At 34.6% G+C, this 26,469-nt stretch overlaps 2 protein-coding genes across 2 annotated transcripts; one reads left to right on the forward strand and one right to left on the reverse strand.

Annotated features, from left to right (window-relative positions):
• The first annotated feature begins 592 nt into the window (after positions 1 to 592).
• Positions 593 to 2,202, forward strand: LOC127074779 (HMG1/2-like protein). The gene is made up of 7 exons (XM_051016135.1): positions 593 to 955; positions 1,056 to 1,157; positions 1,269 to 1,326; positions 1,417 to 1,461; positions 1,575 to 1,655; positions 1,757 to 1,825; positions 1,922 to 2,202. Exons 1-7 carry the CDS (start codon positions 915 to 917, stop codon positions 1,949 to 1,951), a joined length of 426 nt encoding a protein of 141 aa, XP_050872092.1. The 5' UTR covers positions 593 to 914; the 3' UTR covers positions 1,952 to 2,202.
• Positions 2,203 to 4,142: 1,940 nt separating this feature from the next.
• Positions 4,143 to 13,312, reverse strand: LOC127074778 (uncharacterized). The gene is made up of 24 exons (XM_051016134.1): positions 13,068 to 13,312; positions 11,286 to 11,419; positions 11,035 to 11,119; positions 10,805 to 10,858; positions 10,608 to 10,699; positions 10,420 to 10,523; positions 10,217 to 10,286; positions 9,703 to 10,096; positions 9,185 to 9,502; positions 8,871 to 9,074; positions 8,540 to 8,635; positions 8,394 to 8,442; positions 8,160 to 8,287; positions 7,700 to 7,946; positions 7,386 to 7,540; positions 7,159 to 7,283; positions 6,468 to 6,591; positions 6,333 to 6,391; positions 5,891 to 5,987; positions 5,622 to 5,799; positions 5,143 to 5,250; positions 4,874 to 4,998; positions 4,626 to 4,685; positions 4,143 to 4,491 (listed from the first exon to the last, which is right to left on the reverse strand). The coding sequence occupies exons 1-24, from the start codon at positions 13,107 to 13,109 to the stop codon at positions 4,384 to 4,386; spliced, it is 3,156 nt and encodes a 1,051-aa protein (XP_050872091.1). The 5' UTR covers positions 13,110 to 13,312; the 3' UTR covers positions 4,143 to 4,383.
• Between the last annotated feature and the right edge of the window lie 13,157 nt (positions 13,313 to 26,469).

The raw sequence follows: 26,469 nt of genomic DNA on the forward strand, positions 1-26,469 counted from the left end.
ATATGAAAACATATTTGCACCAAGTTAAATTAATATTAACTCTAAATAAGTAGAGTTTATTTTAAACCGTGCAAGACAAGAGAATAATTATATGGTATGAGATATTTTAGTTGATTATGTTTAAATTTAAATCACATGAAATAAAAATATATAATTTTTCTCTAAAGAGGATTAAAAGTGAACAAAATACGAAATGTAAATAACAATCTACAAAAATCAACGATAACTAAAGCTAAGACCTAGGAGCAAATATTTTGAAAAAAATATTGCATAATTTGAATCAAACTCACCACATGAAAAAATCCCATTTGAAACAAAGTAATATATAAAATTATATTTTTATTTATTTATAATTCTAAATATTGTTGATATTTGGCCCAATTAGCCCAAAAGAACAAAAAACCCACGTCGACAAAAACAAAAATGAACAAAAATACACATGACCGAAATTACAAAACCAACCCTACAACCCTCAAAATATCTCTTCATGAGATTCGCGTGGCACGTTGGTCATATTCCCAGGGCAAAAAAGTAAAACCCCCTCCACCCAAAAGGCTAATACTGTCATCCAACTAAACCAACAACACGTATCAAACACATTAAAATCAGAAAGAAAGTCGCAATCTTTCAAAACACACACACAAAGGAAACACAAACAATTCAAATAGCCAATAAAATCAAATCACACGGATCGATGACGTGGCAAAATATAAACGAAATCCCGCGTAAACCCTAAACTTCAATTTTTTCCCTTTTCAGTTTTTGTTAGCGTTTTCTCTCCTATACCCTTCGCTTCCAACCCTTCTTATCCCCTCTCCCTCGCTCCCGAAACCTCACAACAGCACGTTCCGAACTCGTTGCTCTCACTCGCTCCGATTCCGCAACTCGCTTCGTTCCATTTCTCGTTGATCGTCATGCCGAAAGCCAAATCCGACTCCAAAGCCGTTGATAGCAGGTAAATTTGTTCAATTCGTTCGGTTTTTCGCTTCTTTTATTCAGTTTTTTCGATTTCGAGTTCTAGATCTGAATAGTTCGATCTAATTTTTGGTTTGTAGGTTGAAACGCAAAGGCGCTGGAACTGGAAGGAAGCAGTCGAAGAAAGCTGCTAAGGATCCAAACAAGCCTAAGAGGCCTCCCAGTGCTTTCTTCGTTTTCATGTATGATTAGTTTTTTCTTGCCTGATTCTCGTTTCGTCGTAACTTTTTTTTTTGTTTGTAAAATTTAGTTGTTGTTTTAATGGTTTTTGATTTATGATTACGATGTTTCAGGGCTGATTTCAGAGAACAGTATAAGAAGGATCATCCTAACAACAAATCTGTTGCTGCTGTGAGTAATTTATTTTCCGTTTTGGTATTTTTTAATTGTTCTTCTTTTGAAAACCTAATTCTTAATTTATTACTGTGTAAATTCAATTAGGTTGGAAAAGCTTGTGGTGAGGAATGGAAATCTTTGTCTGAAGAGGTGAATATTTTTAATACAATATAATAATTAATCTTATGATGATATAGTTTATTTGGAACATTTTTTGTTACATTGAATAGATTTAATTGTTAATAATGAATTATATGTTTCAGGATAAGGCTCCTTATGTTGCTAGGGCATTGAAGAAGAAAGAAGAGTATGAGATAACTCTTCAGGCCTACAATAAAAAACTGGTGAATACTCGTTTTCATGCTCTTTGTTTAGTTTATTGTACTATATTTGTGTTAATTGTTTTGTTTCCAGTGATTAATTGAAGTGTTTTTTGGTTTGTTAGGAGGGTAAAGATGATGAAGAAGGTTCTGACAAGTCAAAATCTGAAGTCAATGATGAGGATGAAGATGAGGTAGATTCATCATATCGTTTGATTTTACTTAAGTTTATACTGATTACATACTAGTGATGAATAAATGGTTTTTACATTGTTTTTTAAATGCTGCAGGAGGATGAGGAGGATGATGATGATGAGTAGAGTTGCTGTTATACAACAAAATGAAGAAGGTTCTGACAAGCTTAGGAAAGATGGGGAAACATATGTTATGTTTAGATTGGTTTATGATATGTTGGGAAGTTTCACTAATGCACTACTGTTATTTTCAAGATAGTTTATGGATTTTTATTGTCTTTTCTAGAGGTTTAGATAGTGAACAATTCTAATTAACTTTCAATATCATTATCCTGTACTTAAAGTCAATGCTATGATACTTTCTCAATTCTGGGTCTTCCAATTGTTTACTTTGGCTGTTGTCTTAAAAAAATCTGTTTTAACTTTGAAACAACATCTTCCATGGGTTTCAAGCAACAAATTGGCAATGATGCAAACAAAATTGTTAGCCCATCAGAGTTGATCTTATTTGCATTCTAAACCGTAAGAGATGGAAAAAATAAGAGATATTGAAGCAGAGGAAAAGCATAGAGAGCGAGGGATCTTAGTTAATATGTCAAAAAGGAAGGTGAAGGGTAAATTTTGACAGAAGTAATTGTAATTAAAGATACGATACGAGTTTGATTGATAGTGTTTGAAGTGAAGCGGATCAAATGAGAATGTTCTGTTTCGAAATCTATTAAATGCCCTAACGATTTTATTCTTGTCCATTCAACCTTTATCACACATTCAATTATATTTTAAGAAATTTATAAATTGCCATAGTGTATGAAGATGATTAATCAATTTCAATTCATTCCAACACCCAACTTGATTTACACTTTGATAAATATGTGTGATTATTATCATAATTGCAAGATTGGAATCTTGCATAAGATTGGAAGGACTAGAAAGATCATAAAACATATGATTGCATATAAGATCGGAAGGGCTAGAAATCATAAAACATATGATTGCATATAAGATCGGAAGGGCTAGAAAGATACCGGGAGAGAATAATAAGATGATAAAACATAAGATTGTAACAAAAATAGTAAGATATTATCAAAGCAAACAATAGTACTAAATATAGCGAACAAATAGTACTGTATATTTGAAGTTTTCCGGGAGAGAATAATAAGATGATAAAACATAAGATGTAACAAAAATAGTAAGATATTATCAAAGCAAACAATAGTGCTATATTTAGTAAGATATTATCAAAGCAAACAATAGTACTAAATATAGCGAACAAATAGTACTGTATATTTGAAGTTTTTGTACATATTATTTATTGATAGACAAGTGTATTTATGGGTAAATGGCTGCCAACCAAAATTGTTACACTTTGGCATCTTGTCATCATTCTTGGCTTCTAATGGGGTGATTTGGAAACAATCGTAATTGGTCAAGATCTCACATAATCAATAATTTTTGATATTTTTTTACAAAGACTTTATATATGATTGGAACCGTGGAGGTGAGTGGAATCACAATAGTAAGAATTTAATATCTAAATTGTGATTTTGAAACCTTGATTATTATACTCAACAACTTGGCAAATATTTGAGTTTCCCTTTGATTTCTGTTAGGGTCAAGAATTCTGAACTTAATTTCTTACTTGACAAAAATAATTCTGAATTGACCATATGGAAAGGTAAGTTTATCAGCACCCCAGTAGTTATTGCAGCTTTGGTATCAAATCGGTACATCCATTGGGGTTCTGTGATAAATATCTCAGGGAATCACATTCTTCAAGTCCATATCTAGCAGGGTTCTTATTGTGTGGAACACGATTGTTAAAACTGTTCATATCCTTCAACAAAGTTTTATTTCCGTGCAGGTAAAAGTGACATCTCTTTATGGCATGGTTAATTGTTACATCTTTATTTTCTTTGTTAACATGTTCCTTTTATCCACTTTAGCGACACTCATAAGTGAGTAGATACATGTGGCCTCATGTTCAGTTCCACAACAAAACAAATGTTACTACTAATGATTTTTGGATTTGGTTATGCAGATTAAAAATACATGAAAACTGAAACACTTTTTTTGGACAGTCTACAATGACTCTCTTCCCACCAATGCATCCCATTTAAGATTTCTCTTGTCAGTCCTAGATTACCAAAGAATGTTTTTAAGGTTTATGTTGTCTTTTTTCAAGATCAACTGGTGTTGCTTTCTAATATCGTGACAGAGTTAACGACCATACTTAGTTTTTTTTTAAAGATCTCCACTATTGTTTACATCTGTTATGCAGAATTATATCAATCTGATTTATGTTGGACATGTAAAAAGATAATGAAGAAACTGATCTTATTCAACAAATGCCTGGCATGTCATATGAGCACTCAATATCGACTCAAAACTAAAACTACATGAAACGTTTCAGTGTTGAACTTTGAAATCAAAAAACTTTCACCAGTAAAAAAATGTGTATAAGAAAAAAAAACAGAACCACCTTAACTACACAATATAAACAAAAAATTCACATCTTAGAAAGTAAAACTATAGTAAAAATAAATAAATTAAAGTTGTTATCAATTTCTTTTGTCTTGTTGCTGTTCAACACTTCGCAGTACTTGGTTTGCCATGGATGAAAATGATTTTGCTGTATCTTGCATTTCTGTAGTTCGAAGGTTGATACCCTGCCAAATCAGAAAATGTATATAAGTGACAAACAAATTAGATACGAGACTTAATTTGTACATACTTGTTTATGCTATAACAAAATATTGACTGTTTTTAACACTGTTTTATCAAAAAATAAACAAAAAGATACCTGTAACTTTTTCAAGTTTTCTTGCAGCTTGCTTTCTGCCAATTTAGCAACGCCTGTTTCCTGCGGCACCACCAGATTCATGATTGAAACATGGTTCCAACACATTAATAATTAGATATTAAAATCTTCAATAAATGCAACATTACATTGCAAGAAAGGCTAATAGAAAACATGATGCACCACGATTGTTGTATAATGGCAAGCAAGTCAAGCATAATTGAGGTTTCATATTCTGTCTATATACTTACATTGGAGGAAGAAGAAAATCCGTATCTCTTTTTAATTTGATCGACTGTACCAGGTTGTTGCTCTTCTTGTCGCTCTTCCTTACCTGATGTTTTTTGGGTGTTTCCCTTCATCTCTTTCAACCTTCCTGCATATTGAATGCTTAACTAATGAGTTTAATGGCGATGCACCAGCGGTGTAACCTCCAATGAAAGTTCATCCAATCTCCACATATGCCTACGCTGACAACACGTGTTCTATTTTCTCTATTAGTAAACTCATTATTACCAACCTTTTAGAGCCTGAAATTTTCCAGTCAGTTTCTTCTTATTAAGACCTCCAATTCCCAATATGCCACGATCTTTGCGTTTTTCTACATGATCATCTAGGTCAATATCATCTGTAGAAGAGGAAGGAACACATCTAAAATTGGTTAGCTCATACTTCATCATCCATTTGATAGAAATAATTTAATTTTGATATTGATATACTGTCTGTGTTAAAAGTTTTGGTGTCAGCCAATCATAACTATTATATGTGAGACTTTAAAACTAATTATAATTAAAATCAAACAATTTTTTACGATCTTACGATTATAATTGATTGACAGTGTAAAAGCAATGTATATGAATTATATTCTATAGAAAGGGGAATATACAATACATTTAGATGCCTACTAAGATATGAAAAATTAGGATAACTGCTTTAGGAAGCAGTCATGTTTCATAACATTTTGCTAGTGATTAGAGCATTTATAAGGTTCTTTCTTACCTATGTTTAGCTCGACCTCGTCTTCGTCAATAGCCAGGTTATCATTATTATCAACAATAGAAGGAAAATTTTCTTTTGAAAAGATCACCGAGAGTTCCTGGATACTTTCTTTAGGATTTTCTGTTTCCGTGGGGGGTACAGGCTTTTCTTTACTGCCAGCGAAAGAGCTGAAGATACCCTGGGAAACCAAAAAACAAGATTGAACACCTTTTTGTCACAAAGATGATAGGTATCATACAGTTTATCAGGTTAATAAAACTACTGCATACCCTTTTCTTTTCCTTTTGAATGACTGGGCCAGGGAGAAGCTCTTCTTGTGACAGCATCATTTCTTTCTTGTAGACGCAGCTAACAGAATCCAAAACTCTAAAATGAAGTCAAGTAAAATGTAAAAGTGAGGCTACTAATCCTGAATGCTGTTACCACTTCTATAGCCATATATTTTATATTGTTAATATATATATATATATATATATATATATATATATATATATATTATATATATATATATATATATATATATATATATATATATATATATATATATATATATATATATATATATATATATATATATATATATATATATATGTATCACCAAGTCTAGTGCAGTGCAATTGCTTGATGCACAATGTGTGTGAGTGTTGTAAACCTTGGAGTACCAAGTTCGATTCCTACTGAATACTGATAAAAAATATTGTTATTGTATACCTGAAAATATTTCTTTGGACCAACAATGAGACAGCAAAAATTTCTTGGTCTCCATTCACCTGTAAATGGTTGTTGGGCTAATTCAAATCAAACATCTAAAGAAATTTGGTGTACTAGAAAGAACTATGTTCATACCAAAACAAGGTCTCCTTTGGATGAACAACATATTTGCCAATCCGAAAATGACATTGATTTCGGAGGTGAATAATTGAAACCTCTAATTGAAGTCTCCACAATCAGGGATAACTCTGGCAAAGACCTATCATTTAAAATAAATTTCTACGCATTAAATCGCTAAGACAAATACACTCACATGAAAGTACTTGGCACGTAGTTAAATAAGTGAATTTCTGATTTTTATCATCCAGCAAAACACATTTCTGTCAAACACTTATTCAATAAGTCCTCATTATATGAGAGCTAATCTATAAGTTGTTTCTATAATTAATGAGAGAAAGAGAACAAAGTCCACATAAGCTTTGCACAAGTTGTTTCTATATGCTATTTTTGAGGGTTTATGAAAATGAGCTGAATCTAGAAGCTATTTCAATTTCATACACTTAAATAAATGCTTATATCATAAGATAAGTTCAAATAAACTATTCCAAAATCCCCTTTTATATGAAATGCATTTTGCATATTTACTTGCAAAGCACACTGCCATTATGCCTTGCCAACAAATAGTACGGAATTAACTTAACATGTCTAACAAGGTAAATTTTTTCTACTTTGATAAGTCTTCTTTTATGTAAATCGTGTTTACTCATATGCCACGGCCATCAAAATATGTTTTCATGCTATGCACAGAGTAAGAAAAAACTACCACCTTAATTCTACTCTTCCGTTGGTGAAAAGGAGTACAAGGCCAATACCGGAGGGACAGTAAAATGTTGATGCCCAACAACAGGAAGAGGAGTGAAACTTCTTTTTGTGAAGCACCTTTTTAACTCCCTAAAAACATAAAGAAAAAAATTCCATTGCATCCATAAGCTAGTGTTCTTTTTCTTCAGGACTCCAGTCCTGAGTATGACTTAAAACTAAATCATGCATTACCTGAACAGCATGCATTAATGAATACACATATAAAGCTTTTTCTGAACAAAGCAGAAAGCACAATTGCTTTGTTGGTGCATTCTCAATATGATTCCCTTCACTCAAGTCTAATCCATCCTTTGTAATTGATCCTGTTAATACTTCACCTTGTCCATCTGTGTACCAAAGTAGAATTACTTTTACTCTTTTCAATAATCTCCTTTACATCTATCTAGACTGTGTTGAAATACCAGTCCATAACAGAACACACATGCCGATTATTATTAATAAGTTTTTGAAAATTAATCATAATGTTAAACTTTGCAAGCCCTTACCAAACACCTGCATAAATAGAGCTTTAGAGGGCTTCTTAGGATGAACAGTTTCCGTGCTTGTCATGTTACCAGTTTCATTATCAAGTGCCAGTACAGAAGAATCTTTTGTTCCAACTGCTAAAATGTTTTTATCAAAACCATGCAAACTGCATGTTAGGAACTGCAGGGAGATGATACCAGCAGAAATTTCACTTGCTATATGTTTCTGATATAACAGAGTTAGGCCATCCATCTTAAAAACCGAAACCTGTAACAAATTGGATTAACATACATTAGTGCACAAATTACTCATCAGGGTAGTGACAACAGACATTTTAAACCTCAAATCACAAGGAACAAAAATTCTCGTGGCGCATAAGTAGCTGGCATCTATTCATTTGGAGCTCAAATTCATTTCTTAGAAAACATGAAATAGAGTTGGATTTTTTTATATGAAGAAAACACTAGAAAGTAATCTTACATGTCCTTGATCAGAACCAATAGCAAGACATGTTGATCTATGATCTATGTTCACAGAAGTTATGGTACCATTAATCTTTACAGTTTTCACACTTTGGATGATATGATCAGTCCCTTTCTTTGTACCACCTGCAAAAAAAAAGGAATGAAGATGGAAGTAAGCATTAATTCATATATGAACTGTATGTCATCTTTTTGATAATTAAGCAAAAGTCATATGCTATGTGAGACATACTAAAGATGTTGGTGGCATATGGTTCAGGTTTGAATCTAAAGATGCGAACCTGCAAATCATGTTTATGTTATGCATACATACTATACATAAAGAGAAGACAGAGAAATTATCAGATTTTATGGAATACATAATTGAAGGAACCTCACCGTTCCACTTTCGTCCCCAGAAACAAGAAGAGGAGAGTTGATATCAAAGTACAGGGTTGTCAAGGGTATACCACTTAATGAAAAGTCATTTTCACTCTGCATTATTAAGGTGTTGGAAACAAATAAGAAAATAATTACATGAAGAGAAAGAAACACTAACTAAATTTTTTGAAGTACATGGAAAAGAAAATAACTGTCTTTAATTCAACTGCAGCTTGTTTGAGCTTAAAAGTTAATGATGAGACTAGACCTAATATAGCTTAAAACTAATAGTAATAGTGTCTTTGTTTTAACTGAATGTAGGGAACTTGAGAGTACAAGACGATTTTACCTGCTGTTTTAATTGCAAAATTGGGGTGAAAAGGGGGCATGAAGCATCCCAGAAGTTTACAGCTCCATTACTGTGTCCAGTTATATACAAGTTTTGAACTTTTGAAAATCCAGAAAATTTAGTAGAACTTGGGATAATCCCATCTTTATGATTTGTTTCAACAGGAACAAAAATGGAATGATTTTTCACCAGTTGCTTGTAGTACTAATTGACCAAAGAAAGAAAAAGCAAAATCAAAACATTTAAATAGAGTAAGTAGATTACAAATGGAATGAATAAAGTGGAGTGAAGTTACAGTTTCATAACCCTATTACCTCATCTTCAGAATAAAACACATTGGAATTGTTCGAGATGAATTTTGCCGTTGTGATGCTTGAACTTGCCAGAGGTAACTTTGCAATCACGCCCTTAGGAAGTGAAGGTGTGGACTTAGATTGTAGCAGATACCTTTCAATAAAAGTATCATCATATAGATATACATGGCCTGACTTCCCGAGCAAAAGGAAAGAGTCTTGCTTATGCTTGTCTTGCTCAGTTGAAATTGATATGATCTCCATGTCAACACAACATTCAGATAAAGGAAGTCCTAACTTAGTCATGCGAGATTCCGTATGCTCATTCAACAAGACTACCTGGTTCACACGATAAAAAAAAGAGAGCATGATCTAGATGTAATCATGATCTTTAGTATACATCTAAAAGACACTGAAAAGACAATGCAAATTCTTTTGCACATCTCATTATATTATTATACATGTAGATATTGTTACATGAATGAGTTATCCTAAAAGGAGATATTTCGCTAAATGATTTGAGTAGAAAATTCAAATACCTGTAACAAGTTTGAACTTGCATAATCAGAAGCTCCCATGACATAGAGTCGACTAGCCTTTCCTCCGGCATAAAGCCATTTTATTGATGCTATAGAAATTTTCTCTGACTTGTATCCTAAGTTAAGTTTGAGCAAAGGACTTTGACTACTATGATCAGATGCAGAAGGACCATTTCCTGTATTTAGAGAAGGTATGCTCCAAATGAAGAGCTCTCCATTGTTGTATCCCACAACTACTTTACTTCCAAACGGACATGCCCAACATGCAGAAGTCACTTTCTTTGTTTCATTATTATGCAGTGCCTGCAACATATTTCCACCGGTTCTAAAAACAGTTCTGCTTTCCTGAATATCCCATAATATTATTTGACCATTTTTGAAGATTATGAGAACCCTGCAAAGGAACAAAATAGAACACAAGTTTGTTTTCAAAGAATTAATGATCACGAAAACAAAATAACGAAATTATTTATATGAAAACATCCAAAAAGATAGCTGTGTTTGTGGAGATCACCTCTTAGTTTCAGCTGCTGGTTGAGGCAGTACATGCACCACAATAGTATCATCACACACTTCAGAATTCCCTAAGCAATGATTATAATGGAAATCAAAATGATAAGGTACTGATCATAGTACATATCAATATAAAGTATAATCATAGTTACTTTTTTTTTTCACATCTAAAAGTGAGTCAAAATAGTAAAAGATGTATCTCACCATAGGAAGCAGAAAAGGGTATGGTGTATTTCATCTGAGCTATATGCCATGGATTTTGGTCAAGCTTCAAAACTGATATATTAGCATTAGAATGTCCAATATACCTATCAACGCATATTCATATCTTTAGGAGGTCTCTCAAAAACTAATTTCTTGTTAACTTGTTCCAAATTAGACATATTACTTACATATAGAGGCTATGTTGAATGATTGCAAAACTAGTGATTTCTTCTTTAGCAACATATACGTCAGACAGCACTTTCTTCTCTATGTCCCAAACCTAAATATACATTTTTTATGACAACAATTAAAAAAAAAAGCATAATAACACTGTGAATCTTAGTAATGGAATAAATCATTATGAATGTGAGCAAGTTACACTTGCCTCAATATGATTATTGGAAGTGACATTTAAAAGGATGCCTTTGTTCTGGATGAACTGCATGCATAAAATAACATAGTATTATGAGAGTATATAGGCACACTTTGAAATTTCTAAATAAAGGAACATTGTCCACAACAGCAAGGGGAAAACTATCTCATTTTCAAAAGTAAACGATAAATGTAAACAAAGAACGCACGAGATTTTATCATGAGAGGAAAATGATAAGTAACCTGTAAAAACTTGCTAGGTAGAGGCGCACTAGAATCAAGCAGGGCTTGAGCATTATCTTTTCCATATAGTTTAATCCTGCCATCCCTTTTAAAAAGAAAGCAAAATCAGTTTCAACTTTCAAGAATATCAAAATACATTCCATTCAATGATCCTAACTTTGAAATCATTATGGTGGTAATTTGTTACATCATTATAGTGGCAATTCATTAGACTTATTGGACAAACTCAAGACATGTCAAAGAGAACATACTTTGTAGAAAGAGCCAGTATCTTCTGAATGGCGTCATAAGCAAATTTGTCACCACCTGATGGTATCCCTTGATGAAACACTACTCGTGGATCTACATCACTAGCTTTTAACCCTTCTAGTGAATTTCCACCAGGCTGCATAAAAATTCACTCATTCAATTTATCTTTTTTGCATATTATTTTGTCATTAGAGTTAAGAACATATAACAAAAATTTGAATTATTTTAACCGTACTTAGAGGTCATACATTCAAATCCTAAAAACAGTCATACTCCTTGTTGAGGTAAGACGGTATACACGCAACTCCATTTAACGAGTGCCTCGTGCACCGAGTCAAATTTAATATTAAGTAACATTCAAATCCTAATCAAGAATAAAGAGCAATCTTCTTATACATGTGTACAATACCATGAAAACTTCTTACCTTTCAATAATTTCCAACTATGTGACATTTTATTTAGCTACAGTTGTTGGAGTTTATGACATCATGCAAACAAGATTACAATCTAAATCCCTTACCACTTGTCCAATTCTAGTGGCTCAGTTTTGTCTTCACTCTCCACCATTAAAAAACAGAATATAACATTCATTCTCAACACAATTTCAAAAATAAAATAAAAAGCATATACTTTTTTAGCAGAAAACAACAGTTGCAGGTCCACCGAACCTTGTGATGTGTCTCGAGTACTGATTCTAGTGATAGTGCCGTAGTGGGTTAACTAACATTAACTTCTAAAATGGACCCACCAAACCATGACCAACATTTACATCTTCTGATTCACTGACCATTGATGACCCCACACATTATAGAATAAGGAACAGGCAAAGACTTAGTCATTAAAATGTCACCGACCCCATCAGAACGTTCATTTCATATTCAAACAAAATTACAGTTAGTTTTTTCTTCTTTATCTTATCCATTTCTCCAAAGAAGCAAAAATATTCAAAGAAAAATACTAAGCAAAAACTTAATCTAAATCTAAGATAATGTACATAACTAAATATACATGGACCTTAGTGTATACTATTAATAGGATACACGTAAGTTGTAACACGTTGTGGCATATTTACTAAAATTACTTTAAATTACGATATTTTTATGCTTAATAATCTAACTTGCGCAAAACCCGGAGGTGAATGAATGATTATAATCTTTGAATTTATATAAATCAACCGACCAAATTTAGTTCAATTTTTTTCAATTGCGCGTTAAAAAAATAGATAAGAAGTAATTAAAAAAATATATTTTTATATTATTAATTAAATTCCATATTTTTTTTATATCTGTGTAATATTTTTTACGGTGGCACAGTATAATAACTTTAAATTTATAATTAAAATTGAGAAATCCTCAATAAAAAAATAACCGTTTTTAAAGCACATGTATGAGTGATAGAACTTGAATGAGAAGTAAAGTACATAGCGATAGTAAACGTTAAAGTAATAAAACAAGAAATTAAGCAGCGAGATCCGGAGTAGTACTATTACTACATATCTCCATGAAATTTAGCGTTTTCAATTTCAAATTCCAGTGCTAAGATCGAAGTTCAGTTTTAAAATATTGAATTTGATTTTGCGGAAACCAAAACCGATGATCTTAAGTTGCGAAAGAAAAATGTATAAATGAATGAAATCGAAATTGATGAAATCCAAGCAAAGAAAATTGAGAGTGATCAATGAAGAATTCAGCGATAAATAAACGGTGGAAGCAAGCAAATCGAAGCAATGAATGAACAGAAAAAGAAGACGATGATGAAATCAAAAGTAAATGAATCAGTTATACCTTCTTAATTGAAGCTTTCTCGACGAGTTTCTTGACGAACATTGGTGAGAGAAGTAGAGAGAATCAAAGATGAAATGGAAAATTGAATTGGTTTATGCTAAGTGGTTATATGATAGATATAACTGAAAAGAGTTTTTTTAGTACCAGAAGAAGAAGAAGGAGCAGTTCAATTTTCAGTTTTTTTTATAAGTTTTTTTTTATTGTGATGGTTTTTGGAGTGTGAGAAGAGACAATACTAACTCACTGGTATATAAGGTTTGTGATGGATGAATGCTTTATTTTATTTATTTATTTATTTATTTATTTATTTATAATTGAAATAGTTATAAGGTACTGTATGAGAAAAGGTGACAAATAATAAGTATAAATGGTAATGATGGAGAATGGGTTTGTTAAGTATATTATAATATTTATTAATTACTGACTGATTTTTAGTATCAGATCTCGTAGTACCATACATGGTAAAGATTATTAGGAAACCAGTACATGGTAAGATTTTAAGTTAAATAAGTAAAAAGAAAAATAATATTCCCATTTTTATTAAGGATAGTGATACTAGAATATATTTAGCCTTTTTGTAGATTTGATTGATTATTATGTATCTGCAATTGTTAATAGTTGTTTTGCACTACAGTATTTTTAGCCATTACCAAAGCTTTATAATGAGGCAATTGTTGGTTATCTTTGTTATATGTGGTTTTGGTCTAATCCCCAAACTCTGGTTCAATTTTTTGTTTTAATTAGTTTGTTTAATAGTGTTACAAATGAGACGTGTCACTAAAAAGATGTCAACATGATTGAGATATTTATATTGGCATGTGATGCCTCCTCTTAACGAAATAAGAATGGCGTCTTATTGGAAAAATATAGTTGGAAAAGAAAATCTATTGAATTATTTTAATATGGTCTAACATAATCAATTTTATTTTATTACATTGATATCAATTAAATGTCAAAATATTATAATTTGGGTGATTCTCATTAATTTTTTTTTTACTTAAATGGGATGTTTGAAGAAAGAAATTGTAGACAGGTATACAATTTTTAATTGGTTAGGTCTCTCAACGATATTTTAAGAAAAAATATTTAGTTTGGAGGCTAGACAGTTTGTCGAAAAATATCCAGTTGCATCTTAATACTATTTGATTTTATGTGATTTGAGTTATTTGAGAAGAGTGAAACACTCATACTTTTTCATAATAAAGAGGAATAAAGGAGTATTTGCGAGCGTTATCCGAAATAGTAAGGTTTTAGTTTTTTTGATAGTTAAAGTTGAAATATATGTCTTTTGATTTTCATTATCAGGTTTGAAGACAAAATTCTTTATCCTGCTTATCATTTGTTTTATAGTCAAATTTGTGTTGTGGCTTATTCAAAGTTTTATATTGTAATTTCAAATTCTTTTTTTTGTCTTATTCAGAGTTTTGTATTGTAATTTTAAATTCTCTTTTGTCATCTTCGATACATTTTGTGCTAGAGTGAGTTATTTTGATCAGTAATATATTTCTTATTTTAGTTTTTTTTAATATAGTGTTAATTTCATTTATATGATCTCATTGCCTTGTGTTTATTATACGATTAGTAGTATTCAGATTTCTTTTTAAACTATATTGTATATATTCTTTTAAAAAATTACGTAGAAATTAAAGGCAAGCTTCACCACTAATATTTTAAGAGAAAAAAAAATCATCTTTTTAAAAATCATATCCATATCCAAAACATGTTTACAAAAAAAAAATGAACTGGTTGGACTTTAGGGGGATGATATCCTTGCTAGTAAAACAACTAAGATAAAAAATTAGAATCATACTATAAAGATCATTCAAAGTTCTGTCAAAATAAGAGTGCAGTATCACATATCCCACTGTCTCAATATATGATCCTGTAATGCTCAAGGTTTGGTCTTAGAAGCCCGAAGAGCTTGCATGACAACCTCTACTGTCAAGTATATACCTGTACCGAGATAATTTCATCAGGCCTAAGAGAATAATCCAAAGGGAAGAAAGACAAGCCAAATATACTGTCGCGAACGAGCACAAGATTAGCACCATAAGCCACCAAAGTTGCGTCACAATTTGTAATAACTCGCCCATACTGAGCTTGAGTCGCATGAACCGACTTCTCTCTCATCCGCTTATTAAAATATGGGTAGTGATGTGTCTCCACAACTGCTGACTAAAGGGGGTAGTCAAATAGGGAAACTGTCCCCTATGATTCAAGGAGGGGTGAAGCCCCCCCCCCCTCTCTCTCTCTCCATATTTTCTGATCATGGATCCAAAATAATTTGCTCCTTAGTTCTTTGATCCAGGCCCAATATGTCTATATAAATATCTCATCCTTAGGGTTGAGAGAAAATTCAATCTTTCTCCCAAAAAGCCATACACATAGCTTTTTACAAATGTGCGCGAGCTAACCCTAAATGCAATAAGTTACCCCTAAAACACCACATATAACTTTACAAATACAGAGTTACCCTCATTGTACTTTTTAGCAAGTACAATTGACGTCCAATGTGAGGCCTTAATAAAACTGACATGGGCCACCTTCTTATATCCAACAATCAACTCACTACTCGACTATTCAATTTCTTCCAATATCGCAAGCCAACGAAAAACAACTTATGCCGGCAACAACTCTAGCAGCGACCATGAGGCCATAGAGGACATGTGCACCACTGTGGATGATCTCTGTCGCTACAATCATACGTTTGAAAACAATATCCTTAAACTTTAATAACATAAACAAGGGAACCCATTGAGGAGACAAAGATTTTGGACCCATAACCCCTATCTAATGAGATTTGGGCCCCATCGTACCTTAAAGTTTCAAGTCACCATCACTCGTAAAATTCAATGAAAGAAGAAATCCCTAGAAGCATGTGGCCTCCATTAACACGCATATGGAAATCATTGGAGGCTCAAATTCTCTAAAATGAAAGCTTCTCTCCATCACCTTCAGGGACACCGAGTTAAGGTGGTACATGAGTCTGCTGTGACTCTTAGTTTAAACATGTGACTCCATACACAAAAGAGGGAAGGGGGGGGGGGGTGATGGAGAGAAGCTTTAATTTTAGAGAATCTGAGCCTCAAATGATTTCCATATGCGTGTTAAGGTGGTACATGAGTCTGCCGTGACTCTTATTTTAAACATGTTTGAAAAATGATGGTTTAACCTAAATTATTTTCTAAATTAGAGTTTGAAAACACTTTCTAAAAAATGTTTAGATATGCAGCGGAAAATAAGGAAAAGAAAATAAGCGAAAAATACAAAAGTTAAGAGAAGGGAGATAATGCCAGAGATTTATAGAGGTTCGATCTTAAAGAAGTGACCATTTCTTTCTAAAGAATTAATCTTGAGAGTATACAATAATGCTTGAGATATTTTAGAAGGTTAATCCCACATACCCCCTTACACAAGGAAAATGAAGTTTCAAGATAACTTCCAACCTAACAATGAACAAATGAATGAATCGATAAGTCTTCATGCCAAACAGTGAACAAAGCTTCAAACAATTAATTTCTAAGCCAAACCGAAATTTTGTATGAGATAATCTCAAATAAAGTTGGAGTTTTAAGTTGGCCATCCTCCTAACCAAACCAAGGTTTTATAAATATCTAACATTGAACCGAACCAAGAGTTTATATTGGGTTGATCTGGGACTGAATGAGCTTTTGTACAAGGCTGAGATCAAGAACTAATGTGAAGATTTTTTTGTTGGTTATTCTTCACGAACCCAAAAGGAGATCTTTTCTTCAAGTGGCGAAGCTCACGAACCAAACAGAGACTAACACTAATCCCCAAAAGAGCTTTTATACATGTTTAGCTCCAAACCTAACTAATTACTTTATAGGGAAGAATAATTTACTCAAAAGAAAAAAATACTCTTGGTAAATTTACAATAATGCCCTTTCTTAGAACAACTTCCTCACTAAACTCAAGAATGTTTCTAAAAATGCTATGACTAAAAATATGTGAGAGAAAACAAAAATAATTCAGAGAGAGGAATGTGAGATTGTCGCGACGCAAAAATTACCTGAGGACATCACACACTCGAAATACAACAGAGTCACCACCAAACTTTATTTATTCCAAAAGGAAAGGGAAAATATCAATAAAACCCATGAAGAAAAAAGAAATGGTCGTCGTAACCAAGCGCAGGTTCGGGAGTCGGTTATGCAAGGAAAAAGTATTAGAACTTCTCACATCCATTCTACTCAACGAGACCCATTTATTTAGTTATGAAAATGAGTGTTAGTGTTATGTTAGTTTGCGAGCTTCTATCTATTAAGCGAAAAAGAAAGAAGGAAAAGGTTTTTTAGGTTTTTTATTATTGTGCCTAACATGATTTCAAAATCCTGCTCCTACGTATCTCCAAGTGTGATGGAGAACTCAAGACTATGTTGTTCTTTGTAGAAAACTACATGTTGGTTGATTGATTTTAAAGAGCGTCGCTTTATACATTTCAAGAGGTTAAACCTTTGCTTGCTACTCGCTCTTGGAGGGTGAATCCTTTGTTTGTTTTACATTGAAATGGATAAATAATACTCGTTTCTGAAAAAAGTTTTCGAAGCCGTGCAAGGGCGAAAAAGAAGTTTGATTGATTAAATTGCTTTTATATGGAGATTTGATCTTTACGGAATATGAGTAAACATTTGAGCATAGGTGTGCACCAAGTGTGCGCTTACTCGGGATTCACATGGATCTACTTCCAATTGTCCCTTGATTCTAAGTTTGATTAATGTGTTTTAGATTTGAAATTTTGAACAAGGTGTGCACCGAGCGTTCGATTATTAAGAAATTTAAAGAGACGTGCATCTCTCGGTCCTTTGTATTTAAATTTTATTAAGAAAAGATTTTACATGCTTTAGATAAGCGGAAAAGAAAACACGCGCTTCAGATAAAATAAAATAAAAACAAACAAACTATTTACTAAATTTTATTTATTTTTTCTCAATATTTTGACTAAGAAACAAAAATTGGGCGCAAAAATGCACGAAAAAAATAAAATGAACGCATTAAAATGATCTACACGAAATAAAGTTCTGTAAAACAGACAAATAAGGATCAAATTTTGCAATAAAAAATGTCCGGTTGAAAAGGCTCAGGCTGATCGAAACGCGAGTGCTAACGGGATCGAGAAATAAAATGAGCACACCAGGTTAAACTACTCTAACCATAGATTAATAAAACCGACAGCTGCAAGCCCGATCTTTTAATTTTTTACCTGCTAATTTTATGCATATTTGAAAATTGATTCAATTGGTCTATTTATAGAATCAAAAATTTATTCTAGTTGACCTTTTAACCGTTATGTGAAAAGAAATGCATGTTATGATATGCAAATGATGCAAATGTCTTGTGAATGCAATGATTTATTGGTCGATAGGAAAAATTAGGGCGTGGCAAAGATATCTCCTATTTTCTGGATGTTTAGAAGTGAAAGCCTCTACTTATAGGCCAATTTCAATTTAGGAAACAATCCATGGGCATAATTAATAACCTAATCGATTAGCTAATTGATTAGAAACACGCCGTAATCGATTATTGTAGCCCAAATTAGAAAGTTTTGATAGAGAGTCGTTATCATTCATTAAGATATTATCATAATTGATTATAGTCTTGATTCACACCCATTTAATGTATTAGACATTTGTTCTAATCGATTAGACAATTCAAAAACTTGTCATAATTAATCTAACGGTTCCCAATTCATTTGGCGAGGTTCTAAAAACTTTTGGTGATTTTATTTTAAAAAGAGAGGCTTTATAAATAATTGTAGGTTCATGTGTGATTTATCCATACTACTTATGAAAATGCTATTGTGTTTTTACAAAACACTGATCACTAAACCAGACACGATTAGAAGAGCTTTCGCACTTCTTATTTTTCACACTCTGAAGCTTCAAGTCCTTTTGTCAAATATATCAATCATATAAGCATTTCACTTAAATCTTATTGTGGATCAGACTTGAGATATATTAAAGTCAAACTCCATCATTAAAGGATATTATCGATGATCATAAAACCCTAATTCTTTAGCTTGATTTGGTGGAATAACTTGATCAACCAACTTGAGCATCTTTGTGTGCTAACTTTAGTACTTGCTTGTCTTCATGCGTTGTTGTCATTAAAGTCACTTTAATAGTTGTTATAACTTTAGGTGTTTCCATCACCAAAACTATGCCATTATTAGGGCCAATAATATCTTGCTTATCTATGAGCTTTGATTACTTCTTGATTATACCTGCAAGAACATAATTCCACATCTTAGTCACTAGCTACCAGGACCTAGTTAAAAAGTTAGTGAGCCAATTCTCCGCGATAAGTAACAAAAGGATTTCAACTACCAACATGTTTAATATTCGCTAGGGCCCTTCAAAATCCTTAAAGGAGTATCTCAACTGGTTTAATGAGGCGACCATCAAGGTCATCCCCCCAAACCAGAAGATGTTCATAGGAGCCTTCTAGAATGGAATGAGGGTTAAAATTTTAATGAATCCCCCGCCTAAAGACCTTTCGTTTTCATGGCGTAAGTGGTGACACACGTCGAATGTTACATAAAAGGTGAGGAGAGCAACACCGAAAAAATCTTGGGATGCCAAGAAGAAAACATCCGACAATCTTGGTTCTTAGCAGCAACAACACATAAGCCATTATACCTTGCCCGTTATAGACAAGACGGACTTCAAGCAGAGCGAGAGACCTATGAAGAACCTCACGCCCCAAAATAATCGCCATGAACAAATATGGTCAAAGGCTATCACATAGAAGACTGGTACCAGTTGAAAAATGAGACCGAATGCCTTATCCAGGAGGATGACCTAAAGAAATAGATTTGAGGCAACTCTCATTAGCCATCAGGCGAATACAGATATCAGAGGGAGATCCCTTTAGAAGCTCCAGGTCTAAGAAGGGAAAGGAACCAAACAAAGAAGATGAAGCCAAGCATGTGCATCATACCCTTAACAACATATCAAAAGGGTTTCCCATGGGTAGAGAGACTAACTCTTCCCGTAGAAGACATCCACCCCAAGTTTTAACCATATACAGTTAACCTACCAACCCTGATCTGGGTGGGAAGGAAACTCTGGAGTATGAGATCACCTTCTTAGAGAAGGATGTTGCTGGAATATAGCCCCATGATAAGAACTCCATGGTCATAACCGTGAGGTGTGATGATTGATAAATTAAGCGAGTCATAATTTATCAAGGGAGTTCTCCATACACTCTCTACTAGGATGCCTCAGAGGGACTCCTTCTAGATCTGGACAACCTCAAAGTCTTCCAAGGCTCTCAAGTGTGATTCTCGAACGAACACGTGCAAGTAAAGGTTTACATCACCCTGAAGACCATATCTGGGGTGGAGAAAAGACACCTCATTATATATGCCCTTCCTCGTACAACATGATCATAAGGAAAGATGATTTAAACCTCTTGGGAGCCACTCTATCTACACTTTACTTATGTATAAAGTACTTGCTTCCCCAAGGGTGTGTCGTGGTTACCCAAGGTGGTTCAAGGACCTTCAAAAGGTGTTATCTAGACAACTTGAGGTTGAAGAGGGAGATTATGAACGTGGCCCATGTTCAGTAGCCAGATACGCAAGAAGTAAATCTCATGGATATGAAGCCAGGTGCAGACCCCAAGGATGATGCCTCTAGAAGATGGAAAGCTGGTTGCACTATTCAAGAAGATCATGGAAGTCTTTCATAATGATTCCACGACGAGTTCGTTATTAGGCTTAGTGTCGTATTTTGTTTAGTTAAGTTGTCAACTTGGTTAATTATGGTGAGGTATCACCTCAACAGATTGTATGATTATATTGAAAACATTATTATTTTAATAGGGTGACACTCCTTTTCCTCACGGGTACAAGGTTTTTAATGAGGCGCCTCACATTCCTTTATAAATTTATGTATACTTTCATTCTAATTTTGCAGGATGTGATAAGGCATCCTTGCCGCCTTAAAGTCAATGAATTATGCTAGGGACTTAAAGAGGTCACCCAAGTGGCAATAAAGATGCTAGATCCTCTTGGAGGAGTCCTTTCCGCACATGAGGATATTAAAATGTCAGATTCTCATGGAGGAACCATGCTATCCACGAGGATATTAAAATGATGGAACCTCATGAAAGAATCCTTTCCCCCACAAACCTATTAAAATGCTGGATCCTCATGGAGGAATTCTTGCTGCCCACGAGGCTATTAAAGTATTGGATTTTCATGGAGGAATCTTTGTTGCCCATGAGGCTATTAAAACACTAGATCCTCATGAAAGAATCCTTTCCGCCCACAAGGCTATTAAAATGATGGATCCTCAAAGAGGAACCCTTTCCACCCTCAGAGACAATATGAATGATGGATCCTAAAGGAGGAATAATTTCCACCATCAAAGGCAATATGAATACTGGATCCTCAAAGAGAAATCCCTACCGCCGTCAGAAGCAATATGATTGTTGGATCCTCAAAGAGGAATCCTTTCCGCCCTCATAAGAAATATGAATGTTGGATCCTCAAAGAGGAATATTTGTCGCCCTTAGAGGCAATATGAATGATGGATCCTCAAAGAGGAATCCTTGCCTCCCTCAAAGGAAATATGAGTATTAGGTACTCAGAGAGGAATCTTGACCTCCTTAGGAGGTAATACATCGTTAGATTATTATAAAAGGACCTTTGACAATTCAATATGCTACTAAGTTAACATCGAACAAGGAATCACCTTCGTCTTAGCAGGCGAAATAGCTAAGCCCTGAGGTGAAGCATGCATAGGCACCATTGATATGGATAATATGAAAGCCAAAATTAGAAGTCTCACCAGAGGGACTCGACTTAAAAGTCTCGCCTAAAGGAATTGACTTATAAATCTCTCCAGAGGGATTTGACTTAAAAGCCTTGTCTAAGAGACTCGACTTAAAAGTCTCACCCGAGGGTTTCAACTTAAAATTCTTGCCGGAGGGAATTACTTTGAAATTCTCGACCCAGGAGGGCCACCTCGGGAGATGGAATCAAGAGAACGTCTGAAATGTCAAGGCAATCGATGTAAATCCCTTTGCTCATTTCCAAGATCTTGTGCTTGAGAGACTGTATATTGGGATAATTTCATTAGGCATAAAAGAAGATAACCCAGAGGGAAGCTGTTGGGTGAGAATATGAGAATATAATGGTATGTAAGGGGGTTGAATAGACCTTTTTAAAAATTGTTCGATTACAAATATTTCAAAAAGATCAGAGTTTTAAAAAACTTGTTTGCATGGCAAAAATAAAGTGCGTATAAAATATATGCTTTTTGTCATACCCCAAAATTTGCCCATCAATAGTTCAAGACATTTTTCAGGGGCATTCCGACTCATTTTATGGCACTGATCTTAAAGGGACAAAGGCCCAGCTCACGAATGGCCCAATCCAGAAAATGGCCCAAACTGGCCTGTTCGCTACACGCTCGCCTAGCGAACGTTACGTTCGCTACACGCTCGCCTAGCGAACGTTCGCTACACGCTCGCCTAGCGAAGCAAACGTTCGCTACCAGCTCGCCTAGCGAGGCTGACAGACAACAAAAAATTTCGGGCTTCGTTCTGAGCCCATTAGGTCATGAAAAAGGGCATTATAAATACCAGCACTTCAGTAATGAAAGAGAGGACGAAAAACAGAGGGAGACAGACGAAAACCCTGGCACAAAAACCCTGGAGGCTACTTTAGAAACCCTGAAGGCCGCTCCTCCGCTCCGAAGCTACCACCGCCCAACTCAATCCGGCTCGCCAATTCAAGGTTGCAATTCGATTGCAAACAGGTTTGCATTACTATTATCGCTTTATTTTCTTAATTTGCATGTGATACCGCTTTATGTTCTTAACTTGCATGTGATATTATAATTGAATTCATAAACATATTTGAGGTTTTGCATGTGAATTTAAGTGTGCCTGAATATTGTGAATGCTGAACCGTATAATTATGTGTTGGATGCCATAAGCCATGCCGCAGGTTGAAGTCATACTGTTCTGAAATTCAAAACCCGCAGCCGCTCGCTAGCACATCGCTAAGCGAGCATGTAGCGAGCATTCGCTAGGCCCTCGCTAGGCGAGGCAGAGGCGAACGGGACAGTCGCTAATATTTTGTTTGTTATGTCCTATGCGTATCTGATCTATTATATGTTAATTATGCACTATTTTGCCTGACATTCATGCTGCTGTATTTTCTTTTGCGGTGTAATCTTCGATTACACCCCGATTTGGTATTCTAACCCGTTTGCTGAATTTTGCCAAGGTTCACATGTCCCAGGAAAAGATTGCCGTTAGGTCTTCCACTTTATTTGTGGGATACCCTTGTGGAGACTCACCCTAAATTACTTAATTAATTTTAATGTGTTAATTTTAATGTATTAATTTTAAATGTATTAATTTTAATGTATTGATTTTAATATGGAGGCTCGTCCTAATTACCTAATTGACTTTAAAATATTGCCTTTAAATAAGTGATCTTGGACCTCTCTTTGCTGCCCTACGGTATTACGGTATAACGGTCATGTCCCGCGAATGTGGGGATACACTTAGCAATGGCCCTTCGATTAAATCATCATAAAATAAATCATAGTCCCTCGGATGTTGCCTTCGAAAATACGATTTTGTCCCTCGATGACCCTTCGGTGTAGCCTACGGTTAAATGATGATCGTCCCTTCGAATGCTAAGGTATCCTTACAACTGTTGCCTTCAATGACCTATCGATGACCCTTAAACATCCAAAGGGTAAGATTACTTACTTCTCGATAGTAAGGACAGTTTTACCCTCATAAGGATAGGAAATGCCCATAACGACCTCAGGAAGGTATAACTCTCAATTACTGGATCATAACCTAAAACATTTTCCACCCCTCACACTTTACACTTTACAAATCCTCGAAAATCACCACTTGGTATACATTCATACTAGAATCATTACCGAGTTATATTTTTCTAAACCATTTTCAAAATCAAATGAGATAAATACTTTGTATACATTCATACGAGAATCATTACAAAGTTAAACTCTCTTTCAAACATTTTTTAAGCAATTCACCAACATTTTTTCAGACAAAAATATAAGTGATCCAGTAATTAAGAGCCCATGGATAACCATGGATACAAAGGGTGCTAATACCTTCCCTTTGTATAATGTACCTCCCGAACCCAAAATCTATTGAGGTCTTTCCTGTTCTTTTCCACCTTTCCTTATTGGATAAAAGAAAAGTCGGTGGCGACTCTTGCTATCCGCGACATTGCGATAAAAAGCAAAACACCCCAAGTCAGTTCACCGTATGACAGAACTGGCGACTCTGCTGGGGAAGACTTTAAAAAGAGAGGTTACCTTAAAAACAAGATCACTTATTCCAAATTGTCTGATTTACTTTTAAGGGATTGCTTGGGTATTTTTGAGTGAAAGATCCTACACCCGGATCTAATGTACCTTAGGTAAGTAGCAATAGATCATCGCGACTATCCGGCGTATACTGGAATGGTTAAAATGATGGCTACGGTTAATGTGACACTTTGGATGTCCTGATGTTCCTCATGTTTACTTGAGGAAAAATTTGGCTTCCGCGTGGTGTCACTAAAGCATTAACCAGACCTTTAGAACCCTAATTGACTCATCCTGGCCATTAGAAAGTAGTGAGATAACTGACTTCGGTTCCGACTGGGGTTGGTTGAGACTCGATACTACACTCTTTGAGATTGGATTTTAGGGAAGCTTTGGTCAACCACTTGGTGTTGCACTGAAGTGGACTTAAAGAAAGGTCAATGATTGGAGATCCTTTTAGAACCCGGTTACTATTCTAGGACAGGTTGAACCAACTAAACTTCAGTGGGGATGGTACTTACCTATGGAACTCATGCAAGCCTTAAAACCTAGGAATGATGGTTGTGTGACTTGCTTGTGCTTGTTATTTATTTAACCTCATAACATCATAACATCATGACATCATAACATTGTACTAACCATTTCAAGGACTTAGGGATTTAACTTTGCTCTGTTTTGTATGAAAAAAAAACAAAAAAAAAACAAAAAAAAAAACAAAAAAAAAGTTTCCCTTTTCGGTAGTTTATGCAAAGTTAAATTCCAAAAGGCCTTGAAAACATTTCATGCATTGCATAGCATAACATAGCATAACAGGTACTCTAAAGGGATCAGTGTTCTCACGATTTTCCTCCACACAGAAAAATGGACCTCGAGCAAACTGTCAGAGATCTCCAGGCTCAGAATGCTCAACTCCAGAAGATGATCTTGAACTTATCCAGGGGGCAGAAGGAACTGAAGGCTCTCTTGCTCGAAAAGAAGAAAGACAAGAAACCTGTGAGGCACATTAACCCGGGAAGGAGGCAGTTTACGAAGATCAATATGACTTTAGCACAAGCACTGCAGGGTATGCTAAAAGCAAATTTAATTACCCTCAGAGATCCTCCTGCAAAACCCAACACTACTTCTCCTCGTTATAATCCCAATGCCAGGTGTGCCTATCACTCCGATAGCCCCGGGCATGATACAAACGATTGTTGGTCGTTGAAGAACAAAATTCAGGATATGATCGACGCCGGAGAATTTGAATTTGATCCGCCTGAGACTCCTAATGTCATCACTGCTCCTCTGCCTAAGCAGGACGAGACTGTCAATGCTGTGGAAGATACTGATGACGATTATGACTTGGATAGCTGGATTTCCCCAACAATTGGTGACGGACTCGACAATTGGAAGGCTGAAGACACTATCCCGATTTCCTTTAGTCGAGAGTAATTGTTATTGCTATTTTAGTATTTCAAAAGCATTATGTCTATACCCGAGGCATAATAGCTAATTTTAAGGGTTTGTCATTTTCATAAGCATATTCATATTCAATAAATCAATGGACTTTTTGCATTCAAATATTGCGCTCTTTATCTTTCCTGTCATTTTTCAAAACAAGCTATGTTTTCTTGCACACACGCACGTAACAGTTTTCCGATCCATATCCACTCTGGATCCTGTTGATAATAGTTCTGCTACTGTTCATTATGACTTTGAAAATCCGATCCACCAAGCCGAGGATGGAAGCGAGGAAGATTGTGAAGTCCCTGGTGAACTTGTCAGACTGTTACTACAAGAAGAAAAGACCATACAGCCGCAGGAGGAATCAATTGAAATTGCAATGGGTACTGAAATAGACAAGAAAGAAGTCAGAGGTTTCTTGGGGCACTCGAATTACATTGCCCGATTCATCCCACATTTGACTGCTACCTGCAAACCCATCTTCAAATTACCAAAAAAGAAAAATCAAGAGATGGTATGGAATGATGAATGACAAAATCAAGAAATATCTCCAAGAACCTCCAATTCTAATGCTACCAGTTGAAGGAATACCTCTAATCATGTATTTGACCGTGTTAGAAAATTCAATA

The sequence above is a fragment of the Lathyrus oleraceus genome, chromosome 4 (genome assembly GCF_024323335.1).
Source record: "Lathyrus oleraceus cultivar Zhongwan6 chromosome 4, CAAS_Psat_ZW6_1.0, whole genome shotgun sequence".
Classification (NCBI taxonomy): domain Eukaryota; kingdom Viridiplantae; phylum Streptophyta; class Magnoliopsida; order Fabales; family Fabaceae; genus Lathyrus; species Lathyrus oleraceus.

Coding starts and splice junctions, on each gene's coding strand:
- LOC127074779 (XM_051016135.1), top strand. CDS start 915: ATGCCGAAAGCCAAATCCGACTCCAAAGCCGTTGATAGCAG. Junction 1,158..1,268: donor AGTGCTTTCTTCGTTTTCAT/GTATGATTAGTT, acceptor ACGATGTTTCAG/GGCTGATTTCAGAGAACAGT. Junction 1,462..1,574: donor GGAAATCTTTGTCTGAAGAG/GTGAATATTTTT, acceptor TATATGTTTCAG/GATAAGGCTCCTTATGTTGC.
- LOC127074778 (XM_051016134.1), bottom strand. CDS start 13,109: ATGTTCGTCAAGAAACTCGTCGAGAAAGCTTCAATTAAGAAG. Junction 10,524..10,607: donor ATTCAACATAGCCTCTATAT/GTAAGTAATATG, acceptor ATGCGTTGATAG/GTATATTGGACATTCTAATG. Junction 6,392..6,467: donor CCAAAGGAGACCTTGTTTTG/GTATGAACATAG, acceptor AACCATTTACAG/GTGAATGGAGACCAAGAAAT.